This window comes from Microtus oregoni, unplaced genomic scaffold (assembly GCF_018167655.1).
Source record: "Microtus oregoni isolate MIOR12 unplaced genomic scaffold, Mior012 000021F_ref0000039, whole genome shotgun sequence".
Taxonomy (NCBI): Eukaryota; Metazoa; Chordata; class Mammalia; order Rodentia; family Cricetidae; genus Microtus; species Microtus oregoni.
The window spans coordinates 5,182,660-5,198,619 of NW_024543080.1; the positions used below are offsets into that span (position 1 = coordinate 5,182,660).

The 15,960-nt window shown below is 50.3% G+C and overlaps 1 protein-coding gene across 6 annotated transcripts in view; it reads right to left on the bottom strand.

Moving 5' to 3' along the window:
- The window catches only part of Shroom3 (shroom family member 3), a 151,130-nt gene that overhangs the window by 14,912 nt on the left and 120,258 nt on the right, over nt 1–15,960 (bottom strand). For all 6 annotated transcript variants that reach the window (XM_041671145.1, XM_041671148.1, XM_041671147.1 and 3 more), the window contains 3 exons: nt 9,461–12,575; nt 3,760–3,833; nt 328–1,215 (listed from right to left, as the gene is read on the bottom strand). In XM_041671145.1, coding sequence (XP_041527079.1) covers nt 328–1,215; nt 3,760–3,833; nt 9,461–12,575 — 4,077 coding nt within the window. The remainder of the gene's footprint in view (nt 1–327; nt 1,216–3,759; nt 3,834–9,460; nt 12,576–15,960) is intronic.

Genomic DNA, 15,960 nt, shown 5'->3' on the forward strand with positions numbered 1-15,960 from the left:
GGGTTTAGTACCAGGAGACCCTTACAGCCAGACAGAAGTCATGTTCTCCCCTGTCTGTTCTGCCAGCAATAAAACTGTGTTTCTGAATTCTAATTTTTGTTTCTTTAACTGATCCAAAACTCAGTCAGGCAAGAGGAGTTGGGTCTTGGCTCTTGAAAGCCTCACTTCTCAATACACAATAACCACTAGCCCCGCAAGGCAAGCAAATGGATGGTGGTGCTGGCTTCATGAGATGAGCCGGCATAAAGAATGGGACTCCCTGGGCACCCTGGCTGTGGACACCCCCCACCCTATTCAAAGGCTGGCCTGGAGCGGCTGCTCACTCACCTGCTGCCGGCTTCCTTGTACGCTTCACTGTCCAGCACTGCCTCACACATGACTTGGGGAGGAGGTGGAGGAAAGTCGTCTGAGCTGTTCACTAGGGTTTCCTGGCTCAGTGGAGGAGGTAGAGGTGGAGGTGGGGGAAGAGCTTCAAATGTGGGGCTTGAAGTAGCCCTGGGGTGCAAGTCCTTCACAAATACTTCGTCCTCGTAGTCCCCCCGGGGTGGTGGGGAAGCCTGCAGGGCTGACTCGGATATCCGGAGAGAGATCCTCCCTGGAGTGTCTGGGTCCACAGTGCTGCAGGAGCTCGGCAGACTCTGGTTTTTATAGTGCTTCAGGTCAGCAAACCCAGGCACCGAGGCGTCCTCTGAAAGGCCATCTTCCCTGACTGCAGGGGCCCACTTCGTCCAAGATGGAGGGGGGCGCTGAGGCAGGGAGGCCCTCTTCCACATCCCCTCTTCCAGCCCATGCTCTGGGCTACTGAGCTCATGGCATTTTGGGCTGGGAGGCTGGGTCAGACTCTGGCCGTCATTTCTGTGGGTCACTGCAGGGGCAGAGGGCGGAAGTGGCTGTCGTCCAGGCTGACCGCTCCTTTCAGTCTGCTGATCGATGGTAAGCTGTGACCGGGAACTGGAGGGGACAGGTGATGGCAGAGGGGAGCTGGGTGGGGCTACGGAGGCAGCTCTCGCATCTAGAAAGTGGCCTTGCATTCCTGCTGAAAGTGGCCTAGAGCAAGGTGTTCTAAGCTGCTTCGGGTGGTCTGGGATTCCAGAACATTCAGTAGGAGCTGAGGAACCAACAGTGGATTTACAGCCTGAGCCATTCCAGCAAGGGGTAGGACGGTGTAGGGGCAACGCTGGCTCTTTCTGGCCTCTGTCTGAGCAATTGGCAGACCTGGAACGAGGCATAGACCAAAGGTTAGAGCTCTACACAAAGGGCAAACACCGAGTGTCAGAAACAGGGTGAGACCGTCACCCCAGAAGCCGAATACCTTCCTGAACCAAGTTAAACAGGGCAGACAGCCAGAGCTCCCTCAGGCAGTACCAGTGCGGCCCTTCTTTTACTAACCCTCCCGCACAACCCAGGCTCCTCCAGGACACACAGGGAAGGCAGCTGAACACAGGCTGTAGGAAATGAAGGAAGAAGGAACACATGTCTTCAGCTCCTTTTGGACCACTTTGGGGAGCTGCTCTGGTCTCTGGGAGAAAGCCTGATGCCTCACTGTCTCCCTGAATCACCTCAAGGGAGGGGTCTGCCTGGGAAGCATCTGCATGGCTTCTGAGTCTGAAGCTTTGATTATAGCATTCTCTGTTCTCTAAGTCTCTTAGTGTCCTCATTTCCTACAACGAAGAGGGATAAATCAATAAAAAGGAGGGAGATGCCCCCTAAGGAGCTAATTCTCTGCAGGAGACTAACAGTGAGCAAGTCCCTACATGGTGCCTCGAGCAAGTGTCTGTAGTCACCAAGGAAACCCAACAACCAACAACTGCCACCTTTGCTACTGAAATCAGAGACAGACAGACACACACACACACACAAAACCACACACGTGTGTACAGAGGTGGAGGGAAGAGGTGAGGAGAGGAGAGAGTACAGGGGAGGAGAAGGGAAAAAGTCTGGAGTACTGCACCCTGGACCTGTGATGTGGCAGCTAATGTGTGGATTAAGAAGACAAGCTCTAGCAAACCCTATCATTTGTGAGTTCTGTATCTGCAGTTCCCAGCTGGCTGTGGCAGGGAACCTGGGGAGGAGATGACGTCTTTCATTTAGCCCACCCGAGGCCCCGGATGGAGCTGCGGCTCTCTCATACGTCACAGCAGTTGGCTGGAGAATCACAGCCATGCGCGTGCGATGCCTGAGTGAAGAGCTTCTCGGAGCTTCTCCTGCTCAGATGTAGCCTCTCTCCATCCCTATGACAGACCTTCTCCAGGGACCCTGCTACACCCCTGGGCTGTTCTGCACCTCTAGTGGATCGAGGCAGCTCCTCTGCGTATGCGTCTTCCTTCTGTTCGGGAAGTTTGGCATCCCTAGCACCTAGCAGAAGGTGCCCTGTCGGTGCATGTCTGACGAAAAGAAAGGTGTGTCTTCTGCCCAGTCACTGTCCAGACTGGAGGACAGGAGCTGTTTTACATTTAGCATCGTAGCTGGGTGGGGGTATACACCTATAGCCCCCAGCACTAAGGAAACTGAGGCAGGATTCAAAGTTCCAGACAAGCTTTTTGGGGTAGCTAGCAAATTCCTAGACTATAGGGAGAGAATTTTTCAAAACAAACAAACAAACAAACAAACAAAAACAAGACTTAGCATCCTCTAGGGGCCACCTTGCCTGCTTTCAGAGATTTAATGTTAGTATGGTGAGTGTCTAAGAATTAGACTGGCTGCTTAATGGGTGTTGTATTAGTCTGTGTTTATGATGTCCCCTTTAAAAGCCTCTAGACATACATCATAAACACAAAATGATACAATACCCAGTAAGGAGCCAATTCAAAACTTAGCCTCTTTTAGTTTATGTTTGGCCTCGCTCACCATACTAACATTAAGTCCCTTTGGAAGCAGGATTTAAGTTAAATGTTTCATTTGGTTGAGCTTCTTCACGGTGACTGTTTCTGTTTCTCAGAAAGGATTTTAGGGTAAAAACAAAGCACCTTCGTTCATTTAGCTAACATAATCCAGGTTCACATATGACAGATTTCTTCTCGCTGTCTCCACCACGATCTGTTTACACAGCTATTCCCCGACAGAGACTTGAGTCCTTGACGATCTCTGACTACTGTCTATAGTAAACAGTGCCACTATGAACTTCGCATGCGAGCCTCTGACTCGGCTTTCCATTCTCTGGATATATGCTCGGGACTGCTACTGTTGGATCCAATGCTAGCTCCGTTTTTAACGCTTTTAGGAACCTCCAAGCTCTTTCTGTACTGCCACCATCTTACATTCCCACAGTGCACAGGGTTCGGACCTCTCACCCTGATGGAGGAAGGTCATTGGTTAAAAAAATAAAGAAACTGCTTGGCTGGCCCTCATAGGTTAGAACACAGGTGGGTGGAGAAAACAGAACAAAATGCTGGGAGGAAGAGGAAGTGAGCTCAGACTCGACAGCTCTCCTCTCGGGAGCAGACACCTCAGAGAGACGTCATGCTCTCAGCTCCCAGGCAGACACACGCGATGAAGCTCCAACCCAGGATGGACATAGGCTAGAATCTTCCCGGTAAGCGCACCTTGGGGTGCTACACACAGATGATTAGAAATGGGCTAAATTAATATGTGAGAATTAGCCTAGAAGAGGCTAGATAGAACTGGGCCAAGCAGTGTTTAAATGAATACAGTTTGTGTGTTGTTATTTCGGGCATAAGCTAGCAGGCGGCTGGGGTGTTGGGGACGCAGCCCCGCCGCCGCTTACTACATCACCCTCTATTGCCACACACACGTACATACCTAGATCCAGGGCCGGCCAAACAACATGGGTCCTTCACAAAACCAAAGCTACTGTCGTCCCTCAGCAGCACATCCTGGAAGCACAAAAAAGAGCAACACTGAGTGCAGGAAGGAAAGAGCAGGAATCTGCATTCTGACCTCCTGCGGTCAGTACCCAGGGCATCACTCCTACGGATGCTCCCGGATGCTCCTCAGAGTTCCCGGAAGATTGCTGACAGCGGGCACTGGGGAGGAGACAGGCCCAAGGTCAGAAGTGGGAGTCAATGTGAGAACCTCCTCTGATTGCTGCAGGCATACCCCCTCCCCACACACACACAAGAACCTCTGTCATGGAAGAGGCGTCTGATAAGGGTTATTTTGGAGCTCACAATTGAATTCAATGGGGCAAACTTTTGAAATGGCAACAAGGGGTGATGGGAAATAGGAAAGACAATGGGGAAAGTTACAATTTTGCAAACTTTCAAGTGTTCTGAATAGGAACTAATTTGTAACTGGGCAACAGTAAACTCCCCCAAGTCTCCCCATTATAGAGATCAGTACTCTCAGGGTAGTTTTTGTTTTTACGTGAGTAGATGTTGGTGTCTTGAAAGGATTACTACTACTGCAACACTGATGGTGTAAAATCCATCCCATGAGATCTGGTCATGGTGAAGAGGAGGCTGTTGCTATGGACGATAATGTAATCAGTTCTCTATTATTTACAGTAACAGGACATTACACTCTGAACCTAATTTTAGTAACTTATTCACTATTAACTCGTCTAATGGGATAACTGCCTTTTACTTCCTTATCCATGACTTTGACTGGGTGGAAGAGGAAACTCATAGTCAATGAAGACTCAAATGTTGCTGGCTAGGGAGGTAACAAGTGGACATAGTGCTTAGTAGGAGCTGGAGTCCAATTCTTAGAACTCACAGAAATGATGGCGGTCATAGTGGACTACCTGAGATCTAGCACTCCAGAGACAGGGGGTCCCCAGAGCAAGTTGGCTAGCTAGATTAGTTACACTCATGAGCTCTGAGTTCAACTGAGAGACCCAGATGCTGTCTCACTACCACCAGCCCAGAAAAAAACAAAAATCATAGAAAGATTTTCAATGTCAACCTTAGGCCTCTACGCACGCACACACACAAATACACATATACACATGTCCTGCAAACACATACATGTGTAAACCAAACAGTCAAAGACTGGATGGAGATATAGTCCAATGGTAGAATGCTTGCCTAGCACGCATGAGGACCTAGGCTCAATTCTCAGTACTGTCTCTCCCCTCCACTGCTGCTCCCCAAAAAGTCCAAGGTGATCACAGGCAGAAGAAGCAAAAGCCCAGACGTTAATAACTGCACCTTACCCTTATCAGGTATATTACTGTGTGCCAGACACTGTGTTAAAGATTTTACATAAAATATTATCTATTTGACATTTCCATTAAAATTTGCATGCATATGTGCATGCATAAGTACACATGTACATACATGATCAAGTATGTGACTACAGCTCAGAAATACTGCTTACAGTGGAACCAACAGAGGAACTAGGATTCAAGCCAGGACCTCTTCAAAGCCCAAGATCTTTCTGTGGAATTGCAATGGGTTAAATGCAGCTGGTAGATGTGAACAGGTCTAAGCATTTGCAGATGAAGTCCACACACTGACGCATTATCGCTGCAGGACAGAAGCTCCTGTTTTCAGGACCCCTACAGTCCTTTAAGCCTCACCTACCACCCTCCCTGAGCCAGTTTTTGCCAACAGTTAAGCTGAAGTGCCTAGAATCCATGTGAGCTCCTGGCACAGTAAAGTTAATCATATCTTCACATTCAATTACGTCCTTGGGATTGCGGTACGTGAAAGAAGATAACCTCCTGATTCGGCCCTGGAAAGGATGTTTATGTTGGGTACGCATTCCCAAGGGGGGTGGCGCTAAATCCAATAATCAGCTATAAGAGAATTTATCAACCTTCCTGGTAATCAAGATACCCCTCCCTCATTTCCCACCCCCACCCTCAAAGCACTGGGCCTTGAACATGCCAGGTAAGCTCTTTGCCACTGAGCCATATCCCCAAATATCATTTGGACAGAAGGAAGGAAAATGTCTTCTCAGCCTAGTATTTACCCGAGGTGGATGTCCTCATGTGTTTTCACTGTCAAAGAATCTCGACTTTCTATAAACTGGTATGTGTAAAGAATGGATGAGGGCAACAGAGAAAAGCACTGGCTGTAGGAGAACACAGCCACAGACAGATACTAACCTGGTAAGCAACTAATTTTTGGTAATTATTTCAGAACAGACTTAAAGAGGCAGACAGAGCTCTGTGAGTTCAACCAAACAAAAGCAAGGGAATCTAAACCAATCTGCTAGCTCTCAGCACACCCAAGACTGTAACCTGAAGTGGATAAAATCCCAATTCTGACTCTTCTTGAGGGGTTCCAAGTTTAATATCTGTGACTACCAAAATACAGAGATTGCAATAGTTTTCTACTTTAGGGTATTAGTTTCTAATATCTACTAAAATGAATTAGGAATCCACATGAAAAATTAGATTTTTAAAAGTAAGTAATAACTGATAAATACTAAAATGGAATCACTTTACCACCTGATCTTCTCAGACATAAGATGTCTTGCCATCTTTTCCGCATGCCAGTCTGTTTATTCAAGGAAACAGCATGGCTTAATGACTTTAAGACTAGAGCAAGGCAGTGTTGCTCAAACATGATTCTCTGCTACCGTGGGCGGATTTTGAACTCTTTCTAGGCACCAGTTACCTCTCTTTAATGTAACAGTAATAGTATCAACCTCGCAGCATAGACAAAGACTAACTTTACAGTTACACAACAGTACGATGACTGGCACACAGTAAAAACTTGATCAGTGTTGGTTATCTGTAATTCTGCAACTCACAGAAAGTCAAGTCTCTTAATTATGCTCAGGTCTCAATGGGTGCTTACTATCTGCTGCTACAAAAGACTTACTGGCTATCCCAAAGAATCAAGCCTACAACCAACATTACGGTGTGAGCCACTAAGGTCCTCGGCAACTTACTGAGTGTCATCCCACCTCACCATGAAGGTGGAGGGCTCTGAAGATGCAGTCCAGATGGACCAGAGAAGCCCCTGCCTCAGAAGTAAGTTGGCCAGAGTTTATTTTAAAAATAGGCTCCTCTATATTTTAAAGATTTTATTTTTTTGTATGTGTAAGGGTTTTGTCTGCATGTATGCCTGTGCACCACTGAATGTATGGCATCTGTAGAGGCCAGAAGGTGTTGGGTACCCTGGAACTGGAGTTACAGATGGCAGGGAGCTGTCATGTGGCTGCTGAGTCCAGAAGCCCCATCTTTGCAGTAAGTGCTCTTAACCAGCCCTGAGAGACTGCTGTATTTTAACCTACGCAGTGAAGACATGTAAGATTCTGCCTGGCTGTTGTTGTAGCTCTGCAGGACCCAGCACTAAGATGCTGGCGTTGGCCAAGGCCTCGCTGCTGTCAGTGGGAAGGAGCGAGAGTCTGAGATGGAGGCTCCATCTGTAGCAGTCACTGGTGCTGCAGCTGCCCTCTTCAAATGAAGAGGAATGCAGGAAGAAAAGGGAATGGGTGTTCTATGTTTCAGAGAAAATACCAAGGAAGGAGGGAGCGGGCCCCTTCTTGTCCAGTTTTCAAGTAGCTCTCAGGCTATTTACAGTTCAACACAGTGGCCTCTGCGTTATTATTTCAGGCCTCCGGATCATCACCACAGAAGTCAAGGGAACTGGTTTCATGATGACTTGTTTTGGGGACAGAAAGTACCCGACTGACAGAATTCTGAGAAGGGCTGTCAGATGTTAATAGAGTTGTTTAATTCCCCGGTATGTGAGCACACACACACGCACGCACACGCGCACACACACACACGCACGCGCACACACACACACACGCACACACAGGTTATAAAATCTTCCACACCAGCATCTGATTAATAAGAACAAATCGGGTTCTCCGAGTGTCATAAACTCGGTGCCATAGTTAAACTCCACAGAGCCTTGGTTTTAGCTCAGTCTGTATGTATTCGGTTACTCACCTTGCTTGAGTTCACTGAAGCTAGAAGAAAAATCCTTTATTAACTGACCCTTTACTAAAAACGTACATAGCTATAAAAATCATAATTCACCTTGACTCTATAACCCAAGTATTATATTATGCAGTAAGAATAATTTTGTTTCTTTTCTCTGCCCCCCCCCCCCTTCCAGTGTTGACCAACCAGGGCCTTGTACCCGCTGGCCTTCTCTTGCCAAGCTATATCCTAAGGCCCCTTGCTCTGTTTTAAGCTCAAATAAGGTTAAAGATGAAGAGCATGCACGAAGTTACCCCACGCATCCCTAGTCAGGCCAGGACTAGCTGCTGGGCCGGGAAGCAGCTCAGGAATGAGCGCTGATGCGGAGCAGCACAAAGCAGGTCTCTCATCCTGCGTCCTCCATTAACAATTACGGGTGGTGCCCCTCACTAGAGGGACACCTAAGTGCTGTTCTGTGTTCAGTTACCTTTCTAAAAACAGTTTCGCAAATAACACAGAGTACTTGATTGGGACTTGAAGAAACCTTACCACTTCTCCAAAACAAACTAAAAGTTCACTTGACATCTATGTCCAAGTGACCAGCTTATGAAATATTGGGGGGTGCGGGGAACAGGCCACAAACATTCAGTCATCCAGCCAGTTCCCCAAGGCAGAATAATGACATTTAAACACAAGGAAGATTATTTTTTGTCTATTTTTTTTTATCTTTTTGGTTTTTTGAGACAGGGTCTCATTACATAGCCTTGGCTATCCTAAAATCCATTATGTAGATCAGGCTAGACTTGAACTCACAGAGATACATCTGCCTCAGGAGTGCTGGTAATAAAAGTGTTTGCTACCACACCTGGATTTTTTTTTTTTTTAATAATCATATAGTCTTTGCAGTATTGGGATAGAAGAACAAAGTGTTTGGACTTCTATGTAGTAAACTACTGGTGTAAAATCAGCTGAAAAATCTTGTTCCTATGTTCCCATGGATTTTACCTGTAGGGAAGAAAGAAGCACAGCCAACTTTGATTGCCTCTACGGATTTTTTTTTTTTTAAGTGGGAGAGAATACTCCTGGACAGTTCTGAGCAGAAACTACCCAGAGGGACACAGCACTGACTCTCACAGGATGTGTCTGAGTGGGTGTGTGTAGCTCACGAGTTTCAGTACACCGGCAGTTGGGCTGCTTCCTAAAATCTTACACATATGCACAGACCTACATGAAATAAGAAAAAAACAGACCCGGTGGCAAAGGTTTTCTGAGACTGATGGGACTGAAAAGTTCAAGACCAGCCTAGACAACTTAGTGAGACCCTATCTCTTAAGAAAAAGTAGAAGAGGCTGGGTGGGTATAGCTCCGTGATAACAGTTCTTGGCTTGGCATGCAGTGTTCAACTGCCAGTCCCACAAACAACCATAAAACAACTATATATCTAAAAAAGAACTATATATCTGTATCTGTATCTATCTGTAGGAAATCGAGTAAGGTAGCTTGAGAAAACTGCAGGAAAAAACCAGTGGCGCAATGGATAACGCGTCTGACTACGGATCAGAAAATTCCTACATTTAAAAGAAAAAAAAACCCTGAATATAGGAAAGCCCTCCCACCCCCTAAAGATGCCAAGAGTTGGAGGGCCAGTCCTAGGCCAGCTGGCTTGGCTGCACCTACCTGGCCTTTCTTGTCCGAGGTGGGGGACGACCTGGACCTCACGTGCACAGGGACAGCCAGGGTGTCGGAGCGTTCCAGCAGATCCTCGGCTGACTTGGACTTGCCAGCGTTGGTGGCCACCATGCTCCAAGAAGGCGGCCCGCCACCAGGGGTCCTGTCCGGTCTCTGGGTGGCCCTAGGTCCGCAATTTGCTCCGATGAGCGGCTGCCTGGGGGGCTGAGGGTCCCAGCGCCTTCGCTCCCCGCCTAGGCGTCCACTGGCGAAGGAGCTGCTACGATCTCGGGGCGTGTGAGGGGCGTTGGTGGCCAGGTGAGGGTGCTCCTGGCGGGACAGCGGCACGTCGGGCTCCCGCAGAGAGCTCAGGCTGCAGGCTGAGGCCAGGCCAGGGCCCTCGGGGGCCGCGGTGGCTGGGCCGGCATGAAGGTATGCGCTCTGGGCGCGCTCGCGCAGCCCGGGCTCTGGGGGGCAGGCGGAGGCAGGCCGCTTGCCGGTCTTGCGCTGGATGTAGTCGGCCAGGGCGCTCTGCTGGAACTGCTTCAGCTCAGGCCCCGACAGGCTGAGGGTGGAGCAGGCCTTGCCGTCCCGCTCGAAGAGGCGGCGCCGGTCGGCCACGGTGCTCTCAGAGAAGCGCAGCGCCGGCCTCGTGGGGCCGCAGGCCGCGGGCTCAGCCTCCTCTGACACCCCCACCTCGTTCATCTTCTCGGGCTCCGAGTAGGAGCGCTTCTTCTGCTCAGGCGTGAGGCGCCGGCGGGCACCGCGGCGGGGAGCAGCCTGGGGGGCGGCCGGGGTCACGCTGTGCCGCTCCCGAGGGGTGTGCGGGGAGGACGAGGGGGCCGGGGCCTCGGGGCTGCGCATCCCCACGTGCGCAGAGGCGGGACGGGGCCGCCAGGGCCTCGAGATGGCGGCGGCTGCGGGGGTGCCCGGCTCCAGGTCTCGGCGACGAAACGAGGTGGCCCCCAGGACGCGGGACTGGGCGTCCTTGATGCTGTTTCTGTAGGTGCGGCTGAAGAACGCGTCCAGCGGGGGCGACTCGGGGGTGCCGGGCCTGTCTTCCTGCCACGGCGCTTCCCTCTCCGTCTCGCTGAAGAGCTGGAAGGTGCTCTGGCTGCGGAGCAGGTGGGCATCGGGCCTGGGGGGCTCACCGCCTCGGGCAGGGGGGCCACGGCCATCCCCAGCCCTCCACAGCGGCTGGCTGCAGGGCTGCCAGGAAGCCTCTTCGAGCCTGGCCTCCCCGTTTCTCAAGGGCGGCTCCCCATTGCGCAGGGGCTCCGTGGCCTCGGAGAAATGGATGCTGGCTTTTGGGTCCTCAAAGTCACCTGCGGAAGCCGGGCCGGCCCTGTTGGGCCTATAGTTGAGGCCGTAGGAGGAGCTGCCCACGCTGGGGAGTCTGTGGCGCCCTTGCTCGCGCTCTTCTATCTTGGAGACCTTCTCCAGTACCGAACAGTGGGGCTTCCTGTACTGCAGGGCCGAGGCACTGCAGGAGCTCAGTCTCCTCTGGCTCAGGCCGGGTGTCTGCTGGAGTGCTGGGGCCTGGGGCTCTTCATACCTTGGGTCTGCACCCTGGAAAGAGTCTACGGTGTTCATTTTCCCCTCCGGCCTTGGATAGGAAACAGACCTGTCCTCGTAGCTCCTGCTATCGGGCCCAGCTTTCCTTCCATGCTCTTCCACGTTGGTGTTGAGGGCACAGGTGGGCCTGCCACCGGGGTAATCCTCCTGGACATCTCCTCCGAACTCTACGTTGCTCTGTCTTCTTAGGCTCTCTGGAATGTTCTGGAGAGATGAGAAGGTCGACTTGGTCCTGCCAAAGTTGCCTGGCTGGCTCTGCCCTTGGCCTTCCCTCTCCTGTTTCTGCCTGAGGTTGGCATTGTGATCTTCCTGTAAGTCACCCTCCCTGGGCTGAGTGGGCCTGCCCACGTGATTAGAACAAGGCCTGCTGCCAGGGGCGTTCTTTCTCTCACTGGGATATGATGGGCTGGTGCCTCGGAGAGGTGTGCCCTGTTTCTTCAGGGAGGAATCTTCATTTTCAGGCACTGGAGAAAAATGGACTTTGTAGGAGACATGTTTGGCTGTGGGTTCTGGATTTCTCTCCACTGGGGTCACCGAGTCATGTTCTAGGGGCTGGCAGAAGGCAAACCCGGGCCTGCTAGCTTCATTTTGGTTCCCGTTCTCATCCAAGGTGTCCACCTTGTTACAGGCTCCCTGAGCGGCCGTATATCCACTCTCTTTGACCAGGGCAGGGTAGACAGTGCCATTACTACTCACGGAAGGCTGAGGCACCTGGGCAAAGTGTGGCTCTGGAGAAGGTACTGGGTAGATGCCAGTGGGCAGGAGGGGTTGGCCAGGCTGCGCCTTCTGGGTGTAACTATGCTTGGGCTTCACTGGGGGGCTGCTCTCTGGACTCCTCTCTACAACGGTGTGCAGCTGTTCCTCCATGAGGGGGGTTTTCAAGGAGCCTGAGGAGTTTGTCTGAGGCCGGCAGAACCTCTTCTGATCGAGGCTGGACCAGGAGCTGGGACGCTCGCGCTGCCGGAAGGCAGCATAACTGTCACTCCGAGTAGGGGGCGTGGGTGCACCCACTTTCTGGGCCAGGCTGTCAGTGGCAGTATCTGAGTACTGCTGGCTCCACGATGGGGATGGGGGCCCCTTGCCCCGGGGAACACTATGCCACTTAGCACAGCCCTGGAGACCTGCCGATGCGTGGGCATCCCTACCGAGCAGAGCTGAAGGGCTCACCTCATACTCCGACGATACTCCCCTCCGACTATCGTAGACTGTCTTGACATAGCGAATGTCTGCTTGCCTCATCCCTTCTAGGAGGCCACCGCGAGCAGAAATCGTGTCCATGGAGCCTGACCGTTCTTGGCCAGGGCCACCAGGGGGTGGGTACTCCAGGATGCTAGAACTTGTGGAGAAAGAGCTATACGCCGAGTCTCTTTTGTTATGGAGGTGGCCGAGCTGGTCGATGCTGCTCGTGGACTTGGCAGGAGAAAGGAGATGGCAGGCTGGGTATCCACCACTAGGCTCCAGGCTTTCCATACTCCCCTGGGAGCTGCACCGGTCGGGGCTCCGCCTCAGATAAGAATGGTCATAGTTGGAGAGGTCACTTGTGGAAGAGCTGGGAGAACGGGAGACAAAGCAGTCAGTCGGCTGAGGAGCTCAGTGGAGTTTAAGACACGGGGCTCAGCTTATAAATTCACTCTTATGCAAGACGTTCCGTTTTCGGAAGGATGGGTCAAAAGGGCCTTATTTGGGGCTTGTTCCGATCCCCGTGTCGTCACTAGGATTAACTGCCCAATGCTGCAGCCTTATGAGCCTCTAATTAATCACTCTGGCTTACTAGAAGAAAGGGGTGGTCTTAGGCACAGGCAGCATGCTGGTGGGACTCGCTGCACTGTAGGTGACATTTTGCACGTGCCCAGAAGTGAAGGAGGTGAGCGGGAGGAACTGAAGGGAAGGAAGGAGGACAGGAGAGCATTGTCTGTCTGTTGTAGACCCTTGGGGAAATCGAGCAAAGCTTAGGAAGCAGACAGGCGTGTGAAGGGTCGGGGACTTGGGAAGCACAGAGTACGATTTGGGTTCATCTTTCCTTTTTAAGGAGTCGAGAGCTAGGCCCTGGCAACCTTCCTGAGTCTCAACACTGGTAGGGACAATTTGTTTGCAGGGAAAAGCTAAACACCAAGCTGAAAGGAGAAATACATGGGGAGATGTTCAAGTCAGAAAAGCCCAATGAGAGAGGAGAGGGCAGGGGAGAAAAGGAAGCTGGGAAGGAAGTCCATTAGGCTGGGCTTCCAACCCTAAAGCCAGCCTCAGTGTGCACTCAGGAGAGCAAGACCTTTGAATTTCTAAGCTCCTGGGGGTTGGGGAGAGGGACAGGGTCTCAATATTGGACCTCTGAACCCCAGAAAGCTGCCTCCAAAAAATTGTTTTTGTTAGATAATCAGAGTAACATGCATGTGTGGGGACTGGGGAGTTTGTAGCTTCCATTCAATTTTGCTAAAAGCTTAAAACTGCTCTAATGATTGACTATAAAGGGGCTGGAAAGATGGCTCAATAGTTAACAGCACTGGTTGTATTCGATTCTCAGAACCCACATGGTGGCTCACACCTGTCTCTAACTCCAATCCCAAGAAATCTGACTCCGTCTTCTGGCCTCGGCAGCCACTAGGTATGTATGAGGTACACAGATATACATGCAGACAAAACACCTACACACATCAAATACCAATTTGCTATGAAATTTATTTGGGCTGGAGTATAGCTTGGTGCTAGAGCCCTTGCCTAGCATATGTGAAGAACCTACATAAATAAATAGACATTATATACCTATGGAGAAGCCATATTAGAATTAACAAAAATCAATTAGCAGTCGCCTTATATTAACCATTGTGATTCACTATTCTCTAAAGAAAGGTAAATCAGGAGCGCTGACCTAGGCGCTTCATTTTTAGATAAGCAGACACTCAAGAGCATCTGCAATATATATTATATATTTCTAGATCTCATGTAAACAAATATAATGACTCCGTACCAAGTGCATGCCAATGTTTTAAGCTGCAATGTCTCCAGAGAATGTATGAAGAGATTCAAAGGGCAATGCTCAGAGCTGAAACTAGAGAGAAACCAACGAAACATTCCGTTGTCAGCAAGACCACACGCTCAGCATTTTACCTCAACAGAATCTAATTTTTCTTCTCAGGAAAAGTCAACCTACTAAACGAAGTATCCTGCTCTGGGAAAGCCAGGATAAACTTAAGAAATGAAGAAACAGTTGGTGAGCCTTCCAGGTCAGCAAAAATCGACCTGCCCTCCATGGCATGACGCATGTCATGGCTGAATTTTACTGAGCTTTACTGAGCCCTGCCTCCCACATTACCAGCTTCCCTCTAAAGCAGGAGGCTTATTGTGAAAGCATGGGGGAGCCATGAAAGCCAGCCCCATCTGGCCGGCTGTCATCCTTTAACTTCCTGCAGACACGGTACAGAGGTGACCCTTGCAAGGGAAGTGGAGGCAGCTGGCCTCCTGGGAGCTGCTTCACCCACCAGGTCCATGCAAGGAGGAAACGCTACCTAGTCCTCTCCTGACTGCTAGAAGCCTTGCAGCCGGCTACTGAAAGGCTGGTTCAGCTCTAACTTGGGAACATACACATAAGCAACTGAGCCGACTGAAACACCACTGAGCAGGGAAAATGCCAGCCCCCATGTGTCTCAAAATACAGGTGGCATCTAGGAAGAGGTCACACCTATCTCTCGCCAGACAAGTGTCTAGGAGGCCACTTCCTGTAGCAGACCTCAAGAGAACAGCACCACCTAAAGACTTTGTAAGGGCTACTCTCCTACCCCGGGGGTTGCTCTGTCCCTCAGTGGTCCGGCCATTGGTCCATTCTCAGGCTGCCTGGGGATGGGGGTCCGATGCTGGCCTCTGGGAACAAGTCTTTCCCACTGTTACCTGGAGATACTCATTGCTATTAGCTCTGCTGTTCCTGCTTCTCCTCAATGGAGCCGGGATGAGTAACAACAGTCCTGTCGGTTTCAGTGCTAACAGGGCAACCTTACTGTCAAGGACTGCACCTTCAGTCAGTCAGAGTCCCCACTGTGTGCTGGCTCCTTCTCCAGCCTCACTGTCCACTGTTGTCCTCGCTCACTGCATCCCAGCCCCAGCCCCTCCTGGCAATGACTCAGACACACGGGATAGCTACACCATCTCTGCCAGGGTTGCAGAGGTTTGTGCTTGCTATGCTACCACCTGGAGTGCCCTTTGCCTGGCTCATTCCCTTCCCTTGCTCAGGTCTCTATTTCGGAAACTTTCCAAAACTAATTATCTCCTTGGTGTTCTCCTCACATCGTATAAAGCTGTTTCTGGTTTCCGCATAGCACGTACTCTACTTGACATGCTAGGATGGCTTCAGTTCTCTCCACAATGTCTGAAGAATGAAAACACAAACACATTGGCTGTGGTGTGTTCTTCTACACTACTCTGTTTTGTGTATGTAAAACTAATTTTTAGGGGCTTTAGAGATAGCTCAGCAGTTAAGAGCCCTTGTTGATATTGCAGAGGGTGGTTTCCAAACACCCACCTGGTGGCTCACACCCACCAAAAGTCCAGTTCCAGAGGCTCCAAGGGCACCAGGCATACATGTGGAACACATACATGCATACAGGCAAAACACTTGTACCCACAAGAGAGTCCTCAAAAAAAGTCATTTTTAAATGCTTGAAACATCGTGAAAAGCACTAAACAAGTATAAGAAAACTTTCCTGGTGTGTACTCACAGAGCCTTAGGTTCCTTAAAATGATCAGATCTGTTTGCAAAACACTGGGCGAAAGTTAAACCAGCTTGTTTACCGCCAGACTTCTGGGTCTTCCATAAACCATTGTCCTTCTGTTGTTCCAAAGGGGAAGACACGAAGCAAAGTTTTCTAAACTTATTTGACTCCAGAAACTTTCTGCCAAGGAACACTTAATGGACTTTCATTTCATGGAAGACTCTGGGGGAAAACAGT